The sequence below is a fragment of the Fukomys damarensis genome, unplaced genomic scaffold (genome assembly GCF_012274545.1).
Source record: "Fukomys damarensis isolate Sample0158 unplaced genomic scaffold, DMR_v1.0_HiC HiC_scaffold_19, whole genome shotgun sequence".
Taxonomy (NCBI): domain Eukaryota; kingdom Metazoa; phylum Chordata; class Mammalia; order Rodentia; family Bathyergidae; genus Fukomys; species Fukomys damarensis.
The window spans coordinates 22,186,040-22,203,400 of record NW_022900931.1 but is presented as its reverse complement, the minus strand read 5'-3'; the positions used below and the strand labels follow the sequence as shown (position 1 = coordinate 22,203,400).

General features: G+C 35.1%; 1 protein-coding gene across 4 annotated transcripts in view; it reads right to left on the bottom strand.

Moving 5' to 3' along the window:
* Positions 1-5,515: 5,515 nt before the first annotated feature.
* Fgfr1op2 (FGFR1 oncogene partner 2) overlaps positions 5,516-17,361 on the bottom strand; it is a 23,652-nt gene continuing 11,806 nt past the window's right edge. For 2 of the 4 annotated variants that reach the window (XM_010615013.3, XM_010615019.3), the window contains exons 3-7: positions 16,459-16,576; positions 15,099-15,241; positions 12,492-12,605; positions 9,926-10,039; positions 5,516-8,126 (exon numbers count right to left, since the gene is read on the bottom strand). In XM_010615013.3, coding sequence (XP_010613315.1) covers positions 7,989-8,126; positions 9,926-10,039; positions 12,492-12,605; positions 15,099-15,241; positions 16,459-16,576 — 627 coding nt within the window. In that variant the 3' untranslated portion in view covers positions 5,516-7,988. Of the gene's footprint in view, positions 8,127-9,925; positions 10,040-12,107; positions 12,606-15,098; positions 15,242-16,458; positions 16,577-17,361 lie in introns of those variants that run through there. The other 2 variants (XM_010615025.3, XM_033766298.1) reach the window with 2 other exon arrangements.

The window sequence follows — 17,361 nt, the reverse complement described above, 5'->3', positions numbered from 1 at the left end:
AAAAAAAAAAAAAAAAAAAGAAAAGAAAGAAAGAAATGAAAAGAAAAAGTGTTTTGGGAAAGGATAAAACAAAATGAGAAAAGAGAAAGTGAAACATTTTTGCTTTGAAAATTTAAATGCAGGTATCCATTTACTACTCTAGAATTCTTATTGTTTATAATTTAAAATGGACCAAAAAATCTGATTAAAAAATGTACTGTTGGGACTTTGGTTTCAACCATATCTTTGTACACTCTTATCAAGGTTTAATGAAAGGTTTGTGAATCACTTTTTGTACCATCCGAATTTCTGTACTGACTCAAGACTGTAAAAGGCAGAACACATTTTTTTTGGAGGAGGATACAAATTATTTAAAAACTTTCAGTATAATTTGTAATAAGTCAGTTTGTATAATTTTATAATAAATAGCTATTTTTTAAAAAGTGCAAAAAGCCTCTTTATTATGGTATTCTCATAAAAGTTATTATTGACTCTATTTGTATCATAGCAATAATACATGAGAGAAAAGTTTCACAGCTATAGAAACAGAACTGTTGAATCTGGACAATTTAATGCTCTATCTTAAAATATCAGCTTCTGGAAATGAAGGAAATCTGGGGCAGTGTGTTCAAATTTATATTGTTAGAAAACGGATTCCTTCTAATGGACTATTTGTTCAGGGGGTCATTAGTACTTTAGGTATGTCGAACTGAGGAAAAGTGGTAGTATTACAGAAAAATCTGTTCTTTAAATGTTTTCTAAAAGTTCTGATTAACATATTACAGGTTAGCTATCAGGTTTCCAAAACTCACTATAATACTTGCCAGAGATTTCTCTATGGATAAGGGGATGATGGTGAGAGCTTTCTGTAGAAGGTGGGATTAAAAAACGAATTCTAATTAGAATTTTAAGCTGGAAAGGGCTTTAGAGATCATATTGTCTGCCCCTTTTATTTTATAACTAAGTTTGAGATGCCTGACTTCCTATCAGAATGTGTTTTACACTCTTACGTGATGAAGATAGAAGTCCCTGAGTATTTCCAACTTTCTTCTGCTGAAGAATTGGTAGAATATTGCTAATGTTACTATTTCTTGCTATGATCTCTTATGTTAAATTATTAATTTTACACACACGTTTTTCTATGTTACTCATTGAGACTTTAGACCCATTTATCATTTATTTCAGGTGACATTTAAAATTGCAATATCCATACATATCTCCACAGCAGCATTGGTACAGACTTTTCTTTAAAGGCCTTGGTGTTAATGTGAGGAACCCAGCCCACCAACATTGTGTCTCTGCTCTTGGTGGGAAAGTGGCTACCTATTTTCCTTTATATTGTGGACTAACTTGCGCTCCCCTCTCCCACTGAAGCCCTAACTCCCCCGTACCTCAGACTTAATTTGGAGATATGGCCTGTTTAGGTTCTCCCTAGAGCTTCATGTGTGTGAAATGGGGCTTTCTTTTTCAGAGGTGGCTGAATCTGGAATGTGTGATGCTTATTAAGGGTTTGTCATTACTGAACACGAGTGACTGGTTTGGCATCGCTGATGCTGGGTGCTAAAAGGAGCAGAAAGACACTGTTAAGGCCCCTTGTTCCCTTTCCTACCTTGTGCGCACCATGTTTCTCCTCTGCGGTGCCTGCTTGCCGTCCCAGCCGTGGAGCCAGGTGATTATGGACTGAAACGAAACCTCTACAAAGTGTAAGCCAGATAAGCCTTTCCCCCTTTAACTTTGGATGTTGGGTATTTTATCTCAGCAATGAGAGAAAAGTAACTAGGATGGGGGTCTTTAAATAGTGATTAAATTGGGCTGGGTATTTAGCTCAGTGGTTCTGCCACCTGCCTCGCAAGCTCAAGGTCACCAGTTGTATCCCCGGTACATTAAGGCCACTAGAGTGGGCCCTAAAACAATCTGACTGGTGTCCTTAACACCAAGAGGAAATTATGGGGGTAGGGGTGTAGCTCAGTGGTAGACCACGTGCTTAGCATACCTGAGGCCCAGGGATTCCAGACTAGGACATACAGATTTGTGTGCGGAGAGGAAAGCCACATCAACAGAGCAACCATCTGCCTGGGAAGAAACCAACCCTGCCAACACTGTACATGGACTTCCACCCTCCAGAACTGAGAAAATAGTTTCTGCGGCTATTTTGTTATGACAGCCCCAGCAAAGGAATGTAGTGTGCAAATGTACAGGACCCTGTTGATGGAAATGCTTCTTGGTGATTTGGCCACCACATTTTTAAGGAATATGCTTTATGAAATTGACATAAAGAGGAAGTTGAGTTAGCATTTGTTCTCTGACAAGTGGGTATGGGTGCTGAGTGATCCATTGAGATACGACCCTCAAAGTAATGTTTTCAGCCTAGTGTAGCAGGGCACGCTGAAGGCTGAGACAGGAGTCCAAGTTACAGTCCAGCTTGGGGAACTGTGCAAGACCCTATCTCAAAATAAAAAGGTCTGGAAATATAGTTCAGTGTGGCAGGCCTGGGTTCAATCTCTAGCACTACAAAAAAACAAAACAAAAAAAGCCAACCAAACTAAAAAATGTATTTTCTATTTGAGTCTTGTATGTGAATATAACGTCCTCAGGGTCAATTCTTTTCCTTGGAAGATTAAAGAATGGCCATAATTGGTCTTTGGGGGTACAAGGCTTGTTCTGTTTTATGAGGTTTCTGGGTCCCATTAGAAGGGACTTTTTGTTGCCCCAACTTGCTTGCATGTTCTCTGACCTGGAAGAGCACAGATGCCTGTACCTATAAGTTGTAAGCTCGGGGCAGAGGAATAGCTGGCAACAGCAAATGAGACACTATTAAGGGTGACTTTGCTCCCCAGTTTTTCATGGATTGTGGTTTCAGCAATTCAAGTAGGTGGGCTTCAACTCCTTTTTTTTTTTTTGAGACAGGGTCTCGCTATGTAGAGACTGACCTGGAACTCACTGTGTAGCCAGGCTGGTCTCGAACTCAGTGATCCTCCTGCCTCAGTCTCCCGAGTGCTGGGATTACAGGAATGTGCCACCATGCCTGGCCCTTCAACTCCTTTTTTAAAAAACAAAAACATGGCCATCTCGTGGGGGAGGAGACCCTCTCTTTATCCAAATTTCTTAAAACAACTAAAATGTATTGTCAGGTCTAAACAATCTCTTGTGCTTATAATGCCTGACATTTTTCTCAACACAGGAGTCTTCTGTTTGACAAACAGTAACTCCACTTTCCTTCCAAACTGGCTCTCCTCTGAATTTGTTCAGTGACACATACCAGGTATTTTCTATCCACTGAGATGCTTTGCTCTTTGTGTTTTACCAGGTCCAGAGCCTTGCATGAAATAGGAGTAAAAGCTAATGTTAGGGCAAATCAACATGAGAAACTCATACAAAGAAAAAATTTTTAATCACTTTTTAAAAAATAGCACTGAACACTTGACCACAGAGTGGTGCTGTAGTTCAAGACCAGGAGCTGACAAATCACCTCCGTTTTAAAGCTCTAGTCATTTTCCACTGTATATAAAAATAAAAGCTAAGTGCTGAGGTTTGGGGGTTATGTGCAACCACAGCACAGACCAATAACCAGTTTGCTGCTTTGTAGTTTTTGTAGTGCTGGGGCTTGAATCTAGGGGTGCTCTACTCCTGAGCTATATTCCCAGCCCTTAAGAGATCATGTATTGCCAATTTGACCAGGCTGGCCTTGAACTTATGATCCTCTTACTTCAGTCTCCTTAATATCTGGTGTTACAGGCATGCACCACCATGCCTGGCTTTCTCTGTAGTATTACAGAAACCCCAAGTAGTCTTCATATCTGTGTCTGCTGCTTGAGAAGTATATCCTGTGTTTCAAGGTATTTTTTATCGTGGTTACAATGCTACTTATTGCTATTTTCTGAGGCCTTGGTTGCTCTAAAATAGTTGGTTTATTGGTTTTCTTTTGTTCATTTGGGGAAAAAAATTTGTAAGGGATGTCATTAACTTAAAAATTCCAAGGTTAATTACCAAGGCATATAGTAGGGTTTCAATTGTATGTGTATAAAAGCAGCTCTTTATCCATAGGTTTTTTGATTCACAAGAGGCTAATAAAGACCCCAGGAAGTCAGGTTATGGAAAGAGGCTGACCCTGCTGAATTGTATATTTTTAAAACATACGATTATTATTATTTTTGGTACTGGGGATCAAAATCAGGACCTTGCGCTTACAAGGCAGGAGTGGTGCCACTGAGCTAAATCAGCCCAACGTACAATTATTTTTATTTAAAGGGTAAGTGATATAGATGAGCATGATATAACAAACCTCCAGGGATTATACACCAGAAATGACAATAAAGGTATGTATATGGGTATCTACTGCAGTATTGTTTAAAAATGTGCAGTCTGAATATCCAATGGGGAAACAGCATAAATTACAACACATTTATACAATGGTAGTTACAAAATGCTTTGGTTTACAGGAAACAGAAGTTGATAGTGCTTTTTTATGACACTGGATTGAACTTGGGACCTTGTGCTTGCAAGGCAGGCGTGGTGCCACTGAGCTAAATCCCCAGCAGGCAAGAGGAATTGGCACAGTAGAATTAATTTGAAGTATGTTGTTATTGTTTATAGATTTCCCTTTTCATCTGATTTATATATACATTATATTTATATTAAGCCTTTACGCAAATATTTTTCTTTCTACTGCTAGAATCTTTAGACCATAGTACACAATAAACTACATTGAGAAGATACCCAGAATTTACTTAACAGTTCTCCTAGAATAGTATATTTAGGTTGAATCCAATTTGTCTACTCTAACATGGTTTGGACGAGGAGTAGCGCAGACGCTGAGAAGTGGTATATATTCTGAAGGGTCGGCTGTTACATTTGCTGATGAATTTGATGCAAGCTGTAAAAGAAAAGGGTCAGGTGCCACTAGGGTTTTGGTCTTGACAGCTAGAAAGCTGCAGTTGTCAGCAACCAGGCTGATGAGAGTCTGGAGAGGTTCTGGTAGTTATGCGTGAGTATGACTTTGGACTGGCTGGCAGTCACAGCTGGATGAGTTTGAAGTTAATGAGAAGTCTGAGCTGGCAGTGTAAATCTGGGAGTCATCCATCATACAGGTGGTAAAGTTCCGAGTCTGGGGAGCTTATGGAGTAGAGATACAGTGTTCAATAGCAGTAAGACCTGCACTCAATGGCTCTCTGGAGTGTTAAGAGGCCAGAGAGAAGACAGGAACAAGAGGCTGGAAACAACAGCCAGTGAGGGAAAAGGAAAAGTTCCCCTCATATGCCAGTTGTAAATTATCATCAATATTTCATTAAACATTTTTTTGGTTTACTCATAAAACAGCTAGTATTCACCCAAGTTTATGGATCTATGAGCCTCCATTTCTTCACTGAAGCAGTTTAGAAATATAAAAATTTAGAAGTTGCTTTGTTATAAAAGAATATCAAAGAATATAAATTTGAACAAAAAGCATTGTTATCTGTGAGGCTGTATATTATTTTTAGAACTCTAATCCCTATATAAAATGTTTTAAATGTTGATTTATGATGAATACATGATGTATTCGTTTCTTAAGGTTGCTGTAACAAATACAGGCTGAGTAGCTTAAAATAACAGACATTTATTTTCTGACAGTTCTGAAGGCCAGACCCTATAATCAAGTGGGGCAGTCTCTTCTGCAGGCTCTGAGGGGAAATCCACTCCATGCCTCTCTCCTAGTTTCAGATGGTGGCTAAGAGTCATTGGTGCTCCTTGGTTTGCATAAATCTCTGCTTTTGTCCTCATGTGGCTTTTTCTCTGGGTTTCAAATCTTCTTTTAACAAGGATACCAGTCATTGCATTTAGGGTCAAACTAAATCCAAAGTGACCTTATCCTGAGATAATTACATGTATAAAAGTTTTCTATTTCCAGATGTAGTTATATTTCCAGGTAGAGCTGTTTAGGATTTGGACTTAGCTTTTGTGGGGACAGTACTCATCTGACTACAGATAAGATCTGTAAGATCAGCGGTAAGTAGTTGCTGTCCTACTCCTAAGAAACAAAAACAAAACTTGTTGCTAAGTACTTGTTTTGTGGTAAGAGGAGACAAAAGGCTTTAAAAATAAACCATATACAAGAAATATAAACACTGTTTTCAAATTAAATTGGAGGCATGCCAGTTTTAACCACTCATCTTTATTGATAAAATAGGCTCCTATGCCAATACATACCCTCAGACATTAATTTAAAGTCCTATTAAAAAAAAAATGGGGTGGAAAACTGTCCTAAAAACAAAGTGAATGTCTTTCAACACCCAAGACCTTAAAATTTATCCAAGTAAGACCAAGAATAAATTAACTTATTTGTTTACAAAAATAATCATTTATCAATGTTTTATAATAAAGCTGCCACAATGAATTGCCTCAGACATAATCTCAACTGCATAGCTTATTTTCCTTTTCCTTGGGATAAAAACTATTTGAATGAATATGCCATTGAGTGAGGGGATACTTTCCTAAAAACATATAGAAAAGTTTAAAAATAAAGAAATGCCATTTATTTATAAAACATTAATTAAGGCCTCTGAATGAGAAAAGAAATCTACTTAATGTTTGGACTATTAGCCCTTTTCTAATCAGCCCATCCACCCTGAACTTAAGATAGAAAATCTCTGAAGTGAAAAGTAGTTTTGAATTTTACCAATATATGAAATAATACACAAAAATTATCACGAAAAGTAATATTTCCTTAACAAATTATATACTCAAAAGTAGAATTTTCCATTTGTGCTAATTTTAATATGTATTTAATATAAATGAGTATAATATAATCATTCATCTTCGATACTCTTCTATACTCACTACAAAATAAGAAAACTTTAGGTCTTAATTGGTGTTAAAGCACATTTCTGTATCTGGTAGCTTTTAAAAATTCAAACACTGTATATTTGATATTTTTTTAAAAAACAAAAGAGAAATACTTATAAATCCATGATTTCCACTTTCCTTTCCAAATGAAAGGGCAGAAGAAAAATCTTATAGAGTATGAGGAACAGATGGAGCTTAAAAATACATCCAGATTTTTTTCTAAAATTTGACTCTACTTTTTTGTATCTCAAGAATAATTACTAAAAAAAAGAGGGGTTCCATGAACCAGAGGAACTCTGAATTTACCTTGAAAGTCACCATACCTATCTTGCTATATCAAACATTTCAACTGTTACCTAAATGAACCATATCATACCCTTTAATAGGTATCAACCAGAGAAGAGAAAAATCTCATTTTCATAATGACTGAGAATCAAAACTTGTTCTTTCAAAAGAGTAGTTTAACCTACTAAATATGTCTATTATAAGATCTTCTTTCTTAGAAAGTAATTATTCCTTCTCTTTCATTCCTGAAATGATATTTCATACATCTAAGCACATTACAGACAACTGATAGCTAAGAATTAGTTACGGTAAATTAGCTAGAATTAAATTACCTGTTTGTGGAACATATGAAACATTCCTAGTGCCTTCAAACCTGATTTTCTTTGATAAAAAATTAAATTAACAGGAAAGTAGACAGGCAATTACTTAAGTAGTAAGTCGCACGGCGCAAACAATTTGTTAATTCTGACACCAAACAGGAAGAATAAAATTCAGTATGCAGATCTCTTATTCATAAAACCATGGCAAAAACTTGTATTTTAAAACTGGAATAATTCTATGAATTCCCAAACATTTATTGGGACTAGTTGAGTTTATATTTATATCATCCAGAGAGGTAATAGCATTACTGAACACTTGATATGAGTCACTGTGAAAAATCTTTCATTTGTTCACCAATTAACAGCGGCTCATTTCTACATTTCCATGTTTTGGAATAAAGTTTACAACCATTAAATACACATTTTTTCACTGCTATCTCTTAGTCAGTACACTGTATACTAAAAAGGGGGAAAATTGTTGACTGAAATTGAATTTTCTGTTCATTCATTCATTCATTCATTCACTGATCAGCCAGTCCTGGCGACTGTGTGGCGTCATGAACAGAGCCTCCAGACTGAACTCCTTCAGCTCTTTCTCAGACTCAGATCACTATTGGTCACTAATGCTGACAAAGATGTACTTTCTGATACATCATCCTTCTGAAGGTTCAAAAATGATTCTCGAGTTATTTGAAGAATCTCTCTCAAGCCTTTGTTTTCTTGCTATAAGGAGGAAAGCAAAAACAGTTGCAGTCACCATCTAAAAGGTAGTTACAAGAAGGCAAACATACTTTCGAAGTCTAATCCTATGAATGTATGACAAAAAGTTCTGTGATTGCCATGAAAGTACTAAGTCATATATACAGTTGACAACTTGAATCTAAACAACACTTTAAAGAGGTGGAATTGTGCTCAATCGCTTCTACCACTTTAAACCCTTAAATAGGCAAATGTGATTGAGATGAAAACTCAGAAACTGCCTTATTTTATAATCATTCTAGAGGAAAATAACATCTACATTTATGTTTATGTAACTCATAAAGGTAGTAAATAACATCCTCAGAGTAGAATGTCTCAGTACATAAGTACTTTTATTACTGTCCACAATAGCATGGAAAACAGGACAAGCCATCTAGTTTGTTTTTCTCCCTGGAACTGGAGAGAACAGGGCTGGCTAGGAGGTGATACTTTTCAAGGAGAATAAGTGGACACATCTGGCACTATAAACCACTTTGCACTTTTTTCCCCTTCTAGATTAATTACTGTAAGAAATGTGCAAGTGTTTAAAATGATCTTTCATTATTTATTTTCTACCCTTAGCATCAATTTCAAAAATGGCATAAAACAAGGATTACACTACACTGAGGCCTATTTTTCTAAGTTAAACTCTACTGGAACATAGCAATGCTTATCCCCCCCACCCCCCCACTCCCACCCCAGGCTTCTTTTGCATTACAGTGGCTAAGTTAAACAGGTCCAAACTACCTAGCTTGCAAAGTCAAAAATACACTGACCCTTTATAGAAAAAGTTTGCTCACTTGTGTTGTACAGATGGGTGAACACTGTACATACTCAGAAAGAAATCATTTCTGGCCCTCTGTAAGCAATTTTTTATCATTTTAAATAAATAAAACTTTTAAAGTATGAAAGTATTTTTATGACTTGAGTTATTCAACTATTTTTACTTCTGCTATCATAAAATAGAGAAGAGACAAAGGCTATTACAGTTCTCAGAAAAAGGAGCATTTGGAAAAATATCATTTTGGAATTAGAAACAGTATTTCCCTGCAACACTATGATCTTTAATAGAATAAACAAATTTTTGAAAATTACAAAACTGAAGAAGTAAATTCATTGAGTAAAAAAGCAATACAGGGGCCGAGGATTTAGCTCAGTGGTGCCACCTCCTGCCTCACAAGCGCAAGGTCCTGAGTTCAATCTGATCCCTGGTACCAAAAAAAAAGCAATACAGGAATAAAATCCAACTTTCTCAATTTCTGGTATAAGTTTACTAATGATCCTAGATTCTTATTTTACTATATAAATAGTCTTGCAGCATAAGTCCATAAATACAGCAGTATCTAGATAAAGAAAAAGAGAAATGAGAAAAAAAAGAAGCAAGATATATCATGTAGAGGTATAAATTCCCTATGATGAATGTTTTCATTATGTACATCTAAAATGTACTAATAAAAGCCAATTTGGGTAAATTTCAAGAATATTTACATTTCTAAAGTTAAAGCCATCCCAATTTAAAAGTTTTTTGAATAGCTAAAAAGAGAGAAAAGAAAGAGAACACAGTTAGGTGTGGTGGGACACATCTGTAATCCCAGCACCTTGGAGGCTGAGCATGTCCAAGAACTGCTGCAAGTTCAAAGCCAGCCTGAACTACTAGTAAGACCTTGTCTCAAGAAAAAACAAAACATTACCAAGTACCCCAGAAGAGTATGGGCCACTGGGATATGTTTTCCAATGTAAGCTGTATGGACAGTTTTTTCCTACACTTACAACTTAAAACTTACTTCAAGCTGAAATATTCTTTCTTGTTCCTTGCAACCCTGCTGCTCATCGATTTCAATGGCCTTTCTCATGACTGCCGCCATTTCAGTTATCTGGTCAACATGTGCCTGTAACTCCTGAAAAAAAAAAAGGACGAGAGTTGGGAATCAGTGAAATACTTCAGTTTTATTTCTGGAACCCTTTCTTTTTATAAAATCCACAGTGCCACTTAACATGAATGTAATATTCTTTTTTGTTTATTTTGAATGTAATTATTCTTATATTGCTGCTTTACAGGAATGTAACAGATCACAACAAAGTCTGCTGACCATGAATGTGTTTTTAAATTGGATTTCTATTAGACTAGAATTAAGGCCAAAAGCACAGCATAACTAGATCCAGCTGCAAGGAATTTACTCATTTTACATTCTTCTCACCATAATGATCGGCAAGTTTTTTTTTTTTTAATACCTAAATGTACTAAACATACAATAATGGGAGAGATAAGGATTATTGACAAATTTAATCTCTTTTCTTCTCTGAAGTCTTCACGGTTTACAAATCTCTTCTATATTACCCATGACTATAAATTAATCCCAGTCCAACCTAGAACCTTTTCTACTAATACTCCCTGAGAGAGGAAGTATATCCCATTTATATTTGCCTATTATTTAATGTTTGGTATGTAATAAATTGAGTAAGATGAACAGAATTGTTTTGATGTAGTAAAATATTAAATGGCTTTCTTTCTAACTGTTGAAAATATAATTTCAGTCTGCTAGGTGTATACATTTTTCCACTCTCAATCCTTGCTTTTTGCACCCCTATGATATGTTAGGCTGTGTGCCAGGCATCAGGATATGAAGCCTATTAAGAAATATTCTCTGACCTAATGGAGCATATAGTTTAGTGAGAGACAGTCATATTCTCTCCTTGTAAAAAGAATTGGGACAAGCCCTCTAAAGACCTACAAAACTCTTACACTGGAAGAAATAGAGAAAAAAAACTTTTTTTTTTTTTGTGGTGCTAGGGATCAAACCCAGGACCTTGCATATGCTAGGCAAGAACTCTACCACATAGCCCTATTTAAAATTTTTTTTTTTTTTTTTTTTTTTTTGTTGGCACCGGAGATCAAACTTGGGACCTTGTGCTTGTGAGGCAGGTGGCAGAATCACTGAACTAAATCCCCAGCCCTCCTATTTAATAATTTGGAACAGAACTGCCAGTCCATATTTTACTTCTTTTGATGCTGGGGATTGAACCCAGGGACTTGAGTATGCTAAGCACACACTGTACCACTGCACTATCCCCCAGGAGAAACCTACATAATTGGAGGACTTAGGAAGCAGGCATAAGAGAAGATATCTGTGCTGCGCAGTACAGTGCTATCAACATTAATATCAAATACATTTTTAAAATTCCATCCTTCAGTCGCACTAGTGACACCTGCTAGTGCTCCAGGGGCACATCTCAAGAACATTTCCCTCTTTCCAGGAAGTTACATCAGACAGCTGTGGAGTAGAATAGCAAAAGTGATCTCAAGATAAAATTTGCCATGTTCTGTAACAGTTAAAAATCAAACTTTCTTTTACTGTAATGGGAACATAACACTTAATAGTATATAAATACAGATACCCACAGTAGCAAACTGAATGTGTAATGAATTAAAATTTTAAATACCAACAGCTTTCTTAATTTATGATTTGGTAGTCCTGTGGCTGAAAAACAGGTTAGAAAACTACGTAAGCAGCAAGTACTTCTTTGTTTTTAAAATGGAAGAAAACAGAACTATTATTTTTTAGGAAAGAATCTGTTCTAACAAGATCAACACATGAAAAAAATCTAATATTTCAAATGCAATGATATTTTTATGGGCCTAGTTAATGATTCATTTATTAATAAATATAAAATCTTTAGAGAAGAATTAAGAGAATTTTTAATGGGAACAAAAGGCAAGAACTGTGATTTCAAAACTGTCATGAAGGTAAGAGGTGTCAGCAACATAATCCTTGAACTGTATTAAAATTTTTAATTTATAACTTTTGTCTAAGTTGATTTCTACTGTACTCAGTAAAAGACCTACCATACCTAAATATTTTTTAAGACACAAGAGAAAGAGCAATACCATATTCAACTAAAATGTCTAAACAAAAGGCATTTTTGCTTTATGTATAAACTCAAACTAAAGGATTAAAAAAAATCTAAATGAAAACATTTCAATAGTTTGTGGACCAACATTTTTATGATTCAGGTTAAAATTAATGCCAAGAAAATATCACTGATGTCAAGAAGGCGAATAACTGTTTCGCAGACATAAAATTTACAGCAAGAGCTAACAAGAACTAGTAAATGAAAAGCTGGGCTACATGTCCTTTAAAATCTGTGGTCACATATCAGATTATATAAGACACAGAGAATTAATGACAAATCTAAAGTTTCCACACTGAATAGGCAAGGGTATCAATAGCACAGCATTCTCTGATTTATTTGCTAATCTAATCTGGGGCAGAACTTCGAGATAAAAGAACTTTTTAAATGGAGCCCCCCCTTCCATCCACACCCCAAAGTTGACTGTTTTATTTAGGGTACATTCTGATTTGCTTCCAAGTGCCTCCTCTCGAGTCCATGCTGAGGTGCTTCAAAGATGTGTCGAGATGCAGCAAGGAAGAATCCTTCGGAGTTGTTACGATGTACCATGTCAATCTGTAGTACAGAGTCATTATAATGTTAATACGGATATTATCCGTAATTTAAGAACTGAATGAGTGTTAGTTCATGCGTGTTAGCCAACTGTTCAAAATGTTTGTTTTTTTAAGATTTCCAAAAAGGTATCTGTTAAAAATTATGTAAAAATAGGCACTGGGATAAAAATGAGTTCTATTAATTTTAAAGTGTGAACTCAAAAAGTTCTAGGTGAGTACAAAATTCTGTATTACCGTAGTTTCAAAGCACCTCTTACTCCAAATTGGCACTATGTGTAACTCTATTGTTACCTTAAAGAGTGGTATAAAATTGCTGTGCTTAGGCTTATCAGAGTTCTAGTACCTAAACATATCCTGGAATCCCACATTTTTGTGCCTTTACCTTGTTTCTATTTAATCATTTCTGCTACTAAACCTAGTCCCTGTAATTAATTAGAGGCTGGATTTTCTTTCTTTCCCTGACACCTTTCCAGCTTTTCCTCATGAGAACCAATACTGCTACCTTAATACTACATTGTAGTAGCAATTTATATTTCTGCCAGTCTACCTCAAATCAGTTTATGTCTCTACCTCCTATTACACCACTTGCCTGTATAGTAACACAACTTATTCACCTTATAATCACCCATAACAACTAACGCAGTGCAAGTGTTAATAAATGTTTAACTAAGCCAAAGTATCTCCTTTTTGGGAAAAATCAAAATCACAAACATTAATATGTATTAGTTAGAATTAATAACAAGTAACTGAATAGTCATTTTATGGAAGGCAAGGAAAATTCAGTCTACATGATGAAATGGATGGCTTTTAGCTATCTTAGGAAATGTTTAACTTTGCTAATTATAGAACAGCTCTGGTGAATATACCATCTATGCATTTTATTTAATTATTCATTATTTCTAGTGCTGGGGGGGGGGCCTCATGCAAGCTAAGCACTTGCTCTATCACTGAGCTACACCCTGGACCCCTAATGTGTTTTAGAAAACATTTTCTCTGTCCCAGTTGCTGCCAAATGGGACTAACAAGCTGCATTATCTTATTTTAAGCACTTTATTTAGTCAGTCTGTTCTTCCCTTTAAATTTTAAATTTTTATTTTTCAAGTTATAAGGGCCTTTTGAAATATCTAAAGATTACATTTATCCTAGTAATAATTTAAGTCAGTTCCTGTATATAACTTTTTAAAAAAATTCTTGGTTATACATTTAAATTTAAATGGTTTACAATGGTCGCATTAATAATATTTTTATATTCAAAAGATCACTACTTAAATACTCAAGAACTTTCATTTGGTAAAGAGATGAATATTATAAATAGATAAAATCAATCATTAAATCCAATTTTAATAACTTATTATTTTAATAGTTGAGAAAAGAGGCACCTATTAAGTTCCCTAATATGTAAAGTTGTCACACAAAGGGCTATTTCCTAGATATTTAATTCTAAAAGCATTCATAATAATTTAAAAACTACAAGAGCAAAATGGAAGACATTTTAAATAATCTAAAACATGGGCAAGGATGTAGCTCTGTGGAAGAACACTTGCCTAGTATGTGTGAGGCCCTAGGTCTGACCCAGCACTGCAAAGAAGAGGAAGGAGAGACAAAGACAGAGAGGGGGCATTGATGTAAAATGTTTCAATAATTGAGAAAGATTAAACTCTATCTTATAACAATCACGATTTAATATTAGTAATAACTCTCCATTATCCATTCAGATGATGGCCTAGTTATCACTGAAATCTAGTCCAACATTTTTATTTCGTGCCAGCAATTAAAATTCAGTTTAAAATGTAACTGGAAATGATTACTCTACTTGTCATCTTCCTAACAGTTGCTAACAAACACAGGACACACCGAAGGAAACAGATACAGGAAAGACAATGAGGGGTAGGAAAAATGCTGGTATTTTCTAACCATGTCAGCTGTGTCTAAAAACATTGTCAACTGGTATATACTGTTGGGGCAAATTTTAACAGGCTGCTTGTTTTCCTCTCTTCTACCTCTTGATTATTCCACTGTAATCAGGATCATTAATTATCTGCATAAATTAGCTTCATCTAGAAAATTGTGTTAAGAAAAAAAAAATCTACATTGTCTTTCAGATTTAAAAAAAATTTTTTGTATTTTAGTTTTTGTTTCTGCAACTGTTATCATTACATAAATTTATTAGAAGAAATACTTCTTAAAAGCAGATAGTCTTATAAAAATAAATTGAAATTGAAAACTTACCTTTATTTCCAAAAGTTTATTTCTTAATATACAATGTATACATTAAAGTCACTAACAATAAGTTAGAAGAATAAATCAAACAAAATGACATGGAATGAGTAAGAAATGATTAAAAGAAAAAGGAGAAATGTCAATTAAAAGGATGAAGTGTTCAGTATCAGGTTAAAACAGTATTACTACATGTGTGATTTTTTAAAAAATCTGATCACAGATTAAGCAACTGGCCTCTTTTCCATCTCAAACTCTCATTTATAGAATGTATTACCTTGGAGTGATGTTCTTTTAGCTTCATTATTATACCCGGATCATCTTTTTTGCTAGCCATTAGCAATCTAAACATTTGTTCTCGATACTTGCTCATTATAAGTTCCAAGGCAGACTGATGTTCTTCCAGGGATGTACGCAATTCTATCAAGAATAACAGTGTATTGTATTCAAACCTGAGTTATGGATACATAGTATATTATTTTCCATGTATATTTATCAAAACATCAACTGTTTTTAAACAGAAAACAAGATGCACAAAAGCCTAGCCATATAACGTAAAGTCATTAAATTAATTCCCTAATTAGTTTTTTTAAATGGTCATTTTATTTATTAATGTGGGCCTGGCTATGTAGATTAGACTGTCCTCAGATTCACTATCCTCCTACCTCAGCCTCCTAGGTGCTGGGGTTACAGGAATACATCACCACATCTGATTTATACACACTTTTAAAGAATCATTTCAACATTTACAGAAAAACCATTAAATATCAGACAGTGCTCCTGCTCATTAAGAATATTAAAGGCCATAAAGTTTAGAATCTAGCAAAGAAAACACACGTGGTAAGTGCAGAGTGAAGAGCTACTCAAATACATTTAAGAAGTCTAGGGGCTGGGGAGAAAAGTTGGTGAAAACTTCATAGATGTATAGTTCTGAGAAGAGATGACCTTACATTCCTTGGGCTGAAAAAGGAAGGAATAACTATTCTACACAGGGAGGGATGAAAGTGGATGATGTGTTAAGGATGCCAAGAGCAAAGGTTTCATGGAGGAGAGCTGTGGGAATAAGGAAAGAAGGCTGAGCACTGACTCTGATGGCATTTGTGTAAGGAAATAGGATACAATGAAAGTTCTTAAGCAAAAGAGCAGCATGACTGATTTAATTATTTATTTATTTTTGGTACTGGGTATCGAACTCGGGTCCTTGCGCTTGCGAAGCAGGCCACTGAACCGCTGAGCTAAATCCCCGGCCCTATGACTGATTTATTTTTAAAATATCAATCAGATGCTTGTGTTGAAGGTTGATGGAAGGAGGTAAGGGACCAGAATCAAGGAGGACAGTTAGGACAAAAAATTATGAGTGCAAAGCAATGGGACTGCAGAAAATGAAGCAAAGGTATAAACTGGATATTCAGGGTTAGAATCTAAGATGATGCCAAGCAAGGCAGGCATTCATGTATAAGGACAGGAAAAAATAGTGGTAAATAAGATTTAGGCATATGGAATAGAAATGAGATTAATATTAAACTTCAGATGGCTGTTTTTCTACTTTTGAAAATATTAATTAGTCCCAAACCAATGGAACAATTGCAGATTAAAGTTCTCTCTTTAATTGCTATACTTAATGATAATATTCTTGCCTTTGTTTTCTTGCTGCAGTTCTCTGATTTGTCTATTCTCTTGCTGGATTCCCATTACTAATGTAGACCGTGGTCGATGTCTTGCAACTTCATTAAGTTCTTGAATTTCTTCCTGATACTAATGAAAACATTAAAAAAGAATATGAGGGGAGAAAATATTTGCAAATTTTTACCTGATCTATGAATAAATATAAATAAATGAACAGGCTCTTCAAAAGTTAAACAAAGAGGTATTACATGACCCATCCGTTCTATTCCTATGTATAAACCCAGGAGAATTGAAAACATGTCTGCACGAATCCCTATAAGTAAATATTGAGCAGCACTGTTCATTAGAGCATAACGCATAATTACAATGTGCTGCATCCTTCCAATGCAGTATTATGGGGCAATAAACAATAATACTGATACATTGGTGAATCTTAAAAACACTATGTTAAGAAGCCAATCACAAGAAGCGACACAACACTGTATTATATGATTATATATTTTTCATATGAAAAATCCAGAATGGGCAAATCCAGAGAGAGAAAGAATAGTGGTTGCTGGGGTATGGGGAGCACAGCTAGAAAAGCCTGCTAACAGGTAAAGATTTGGGATGATGAAAATATATTGGATAGTCATGTACAACCTGTGAATATATTAAAATCCAATGAATTTAATACTATGTGAATTTTACTACTAATAATAAAAGAGTAAGTGCAAAAATGCAAAGATTTTGCTTCAAAAATAAGAGAAAATCTAACTTTAAAATTGCACTTATTTACTTTCAAGGCACTCTTATGAGACACTTAGCAATGGATTCATTGTAAAACTTTTTTTTTTCCCTTTGGCTGACTGGGGGATTAAACCCAGAGTCCAAAATATATTTTTGGCCTTTTATTTATTTATTTATTTATTTAT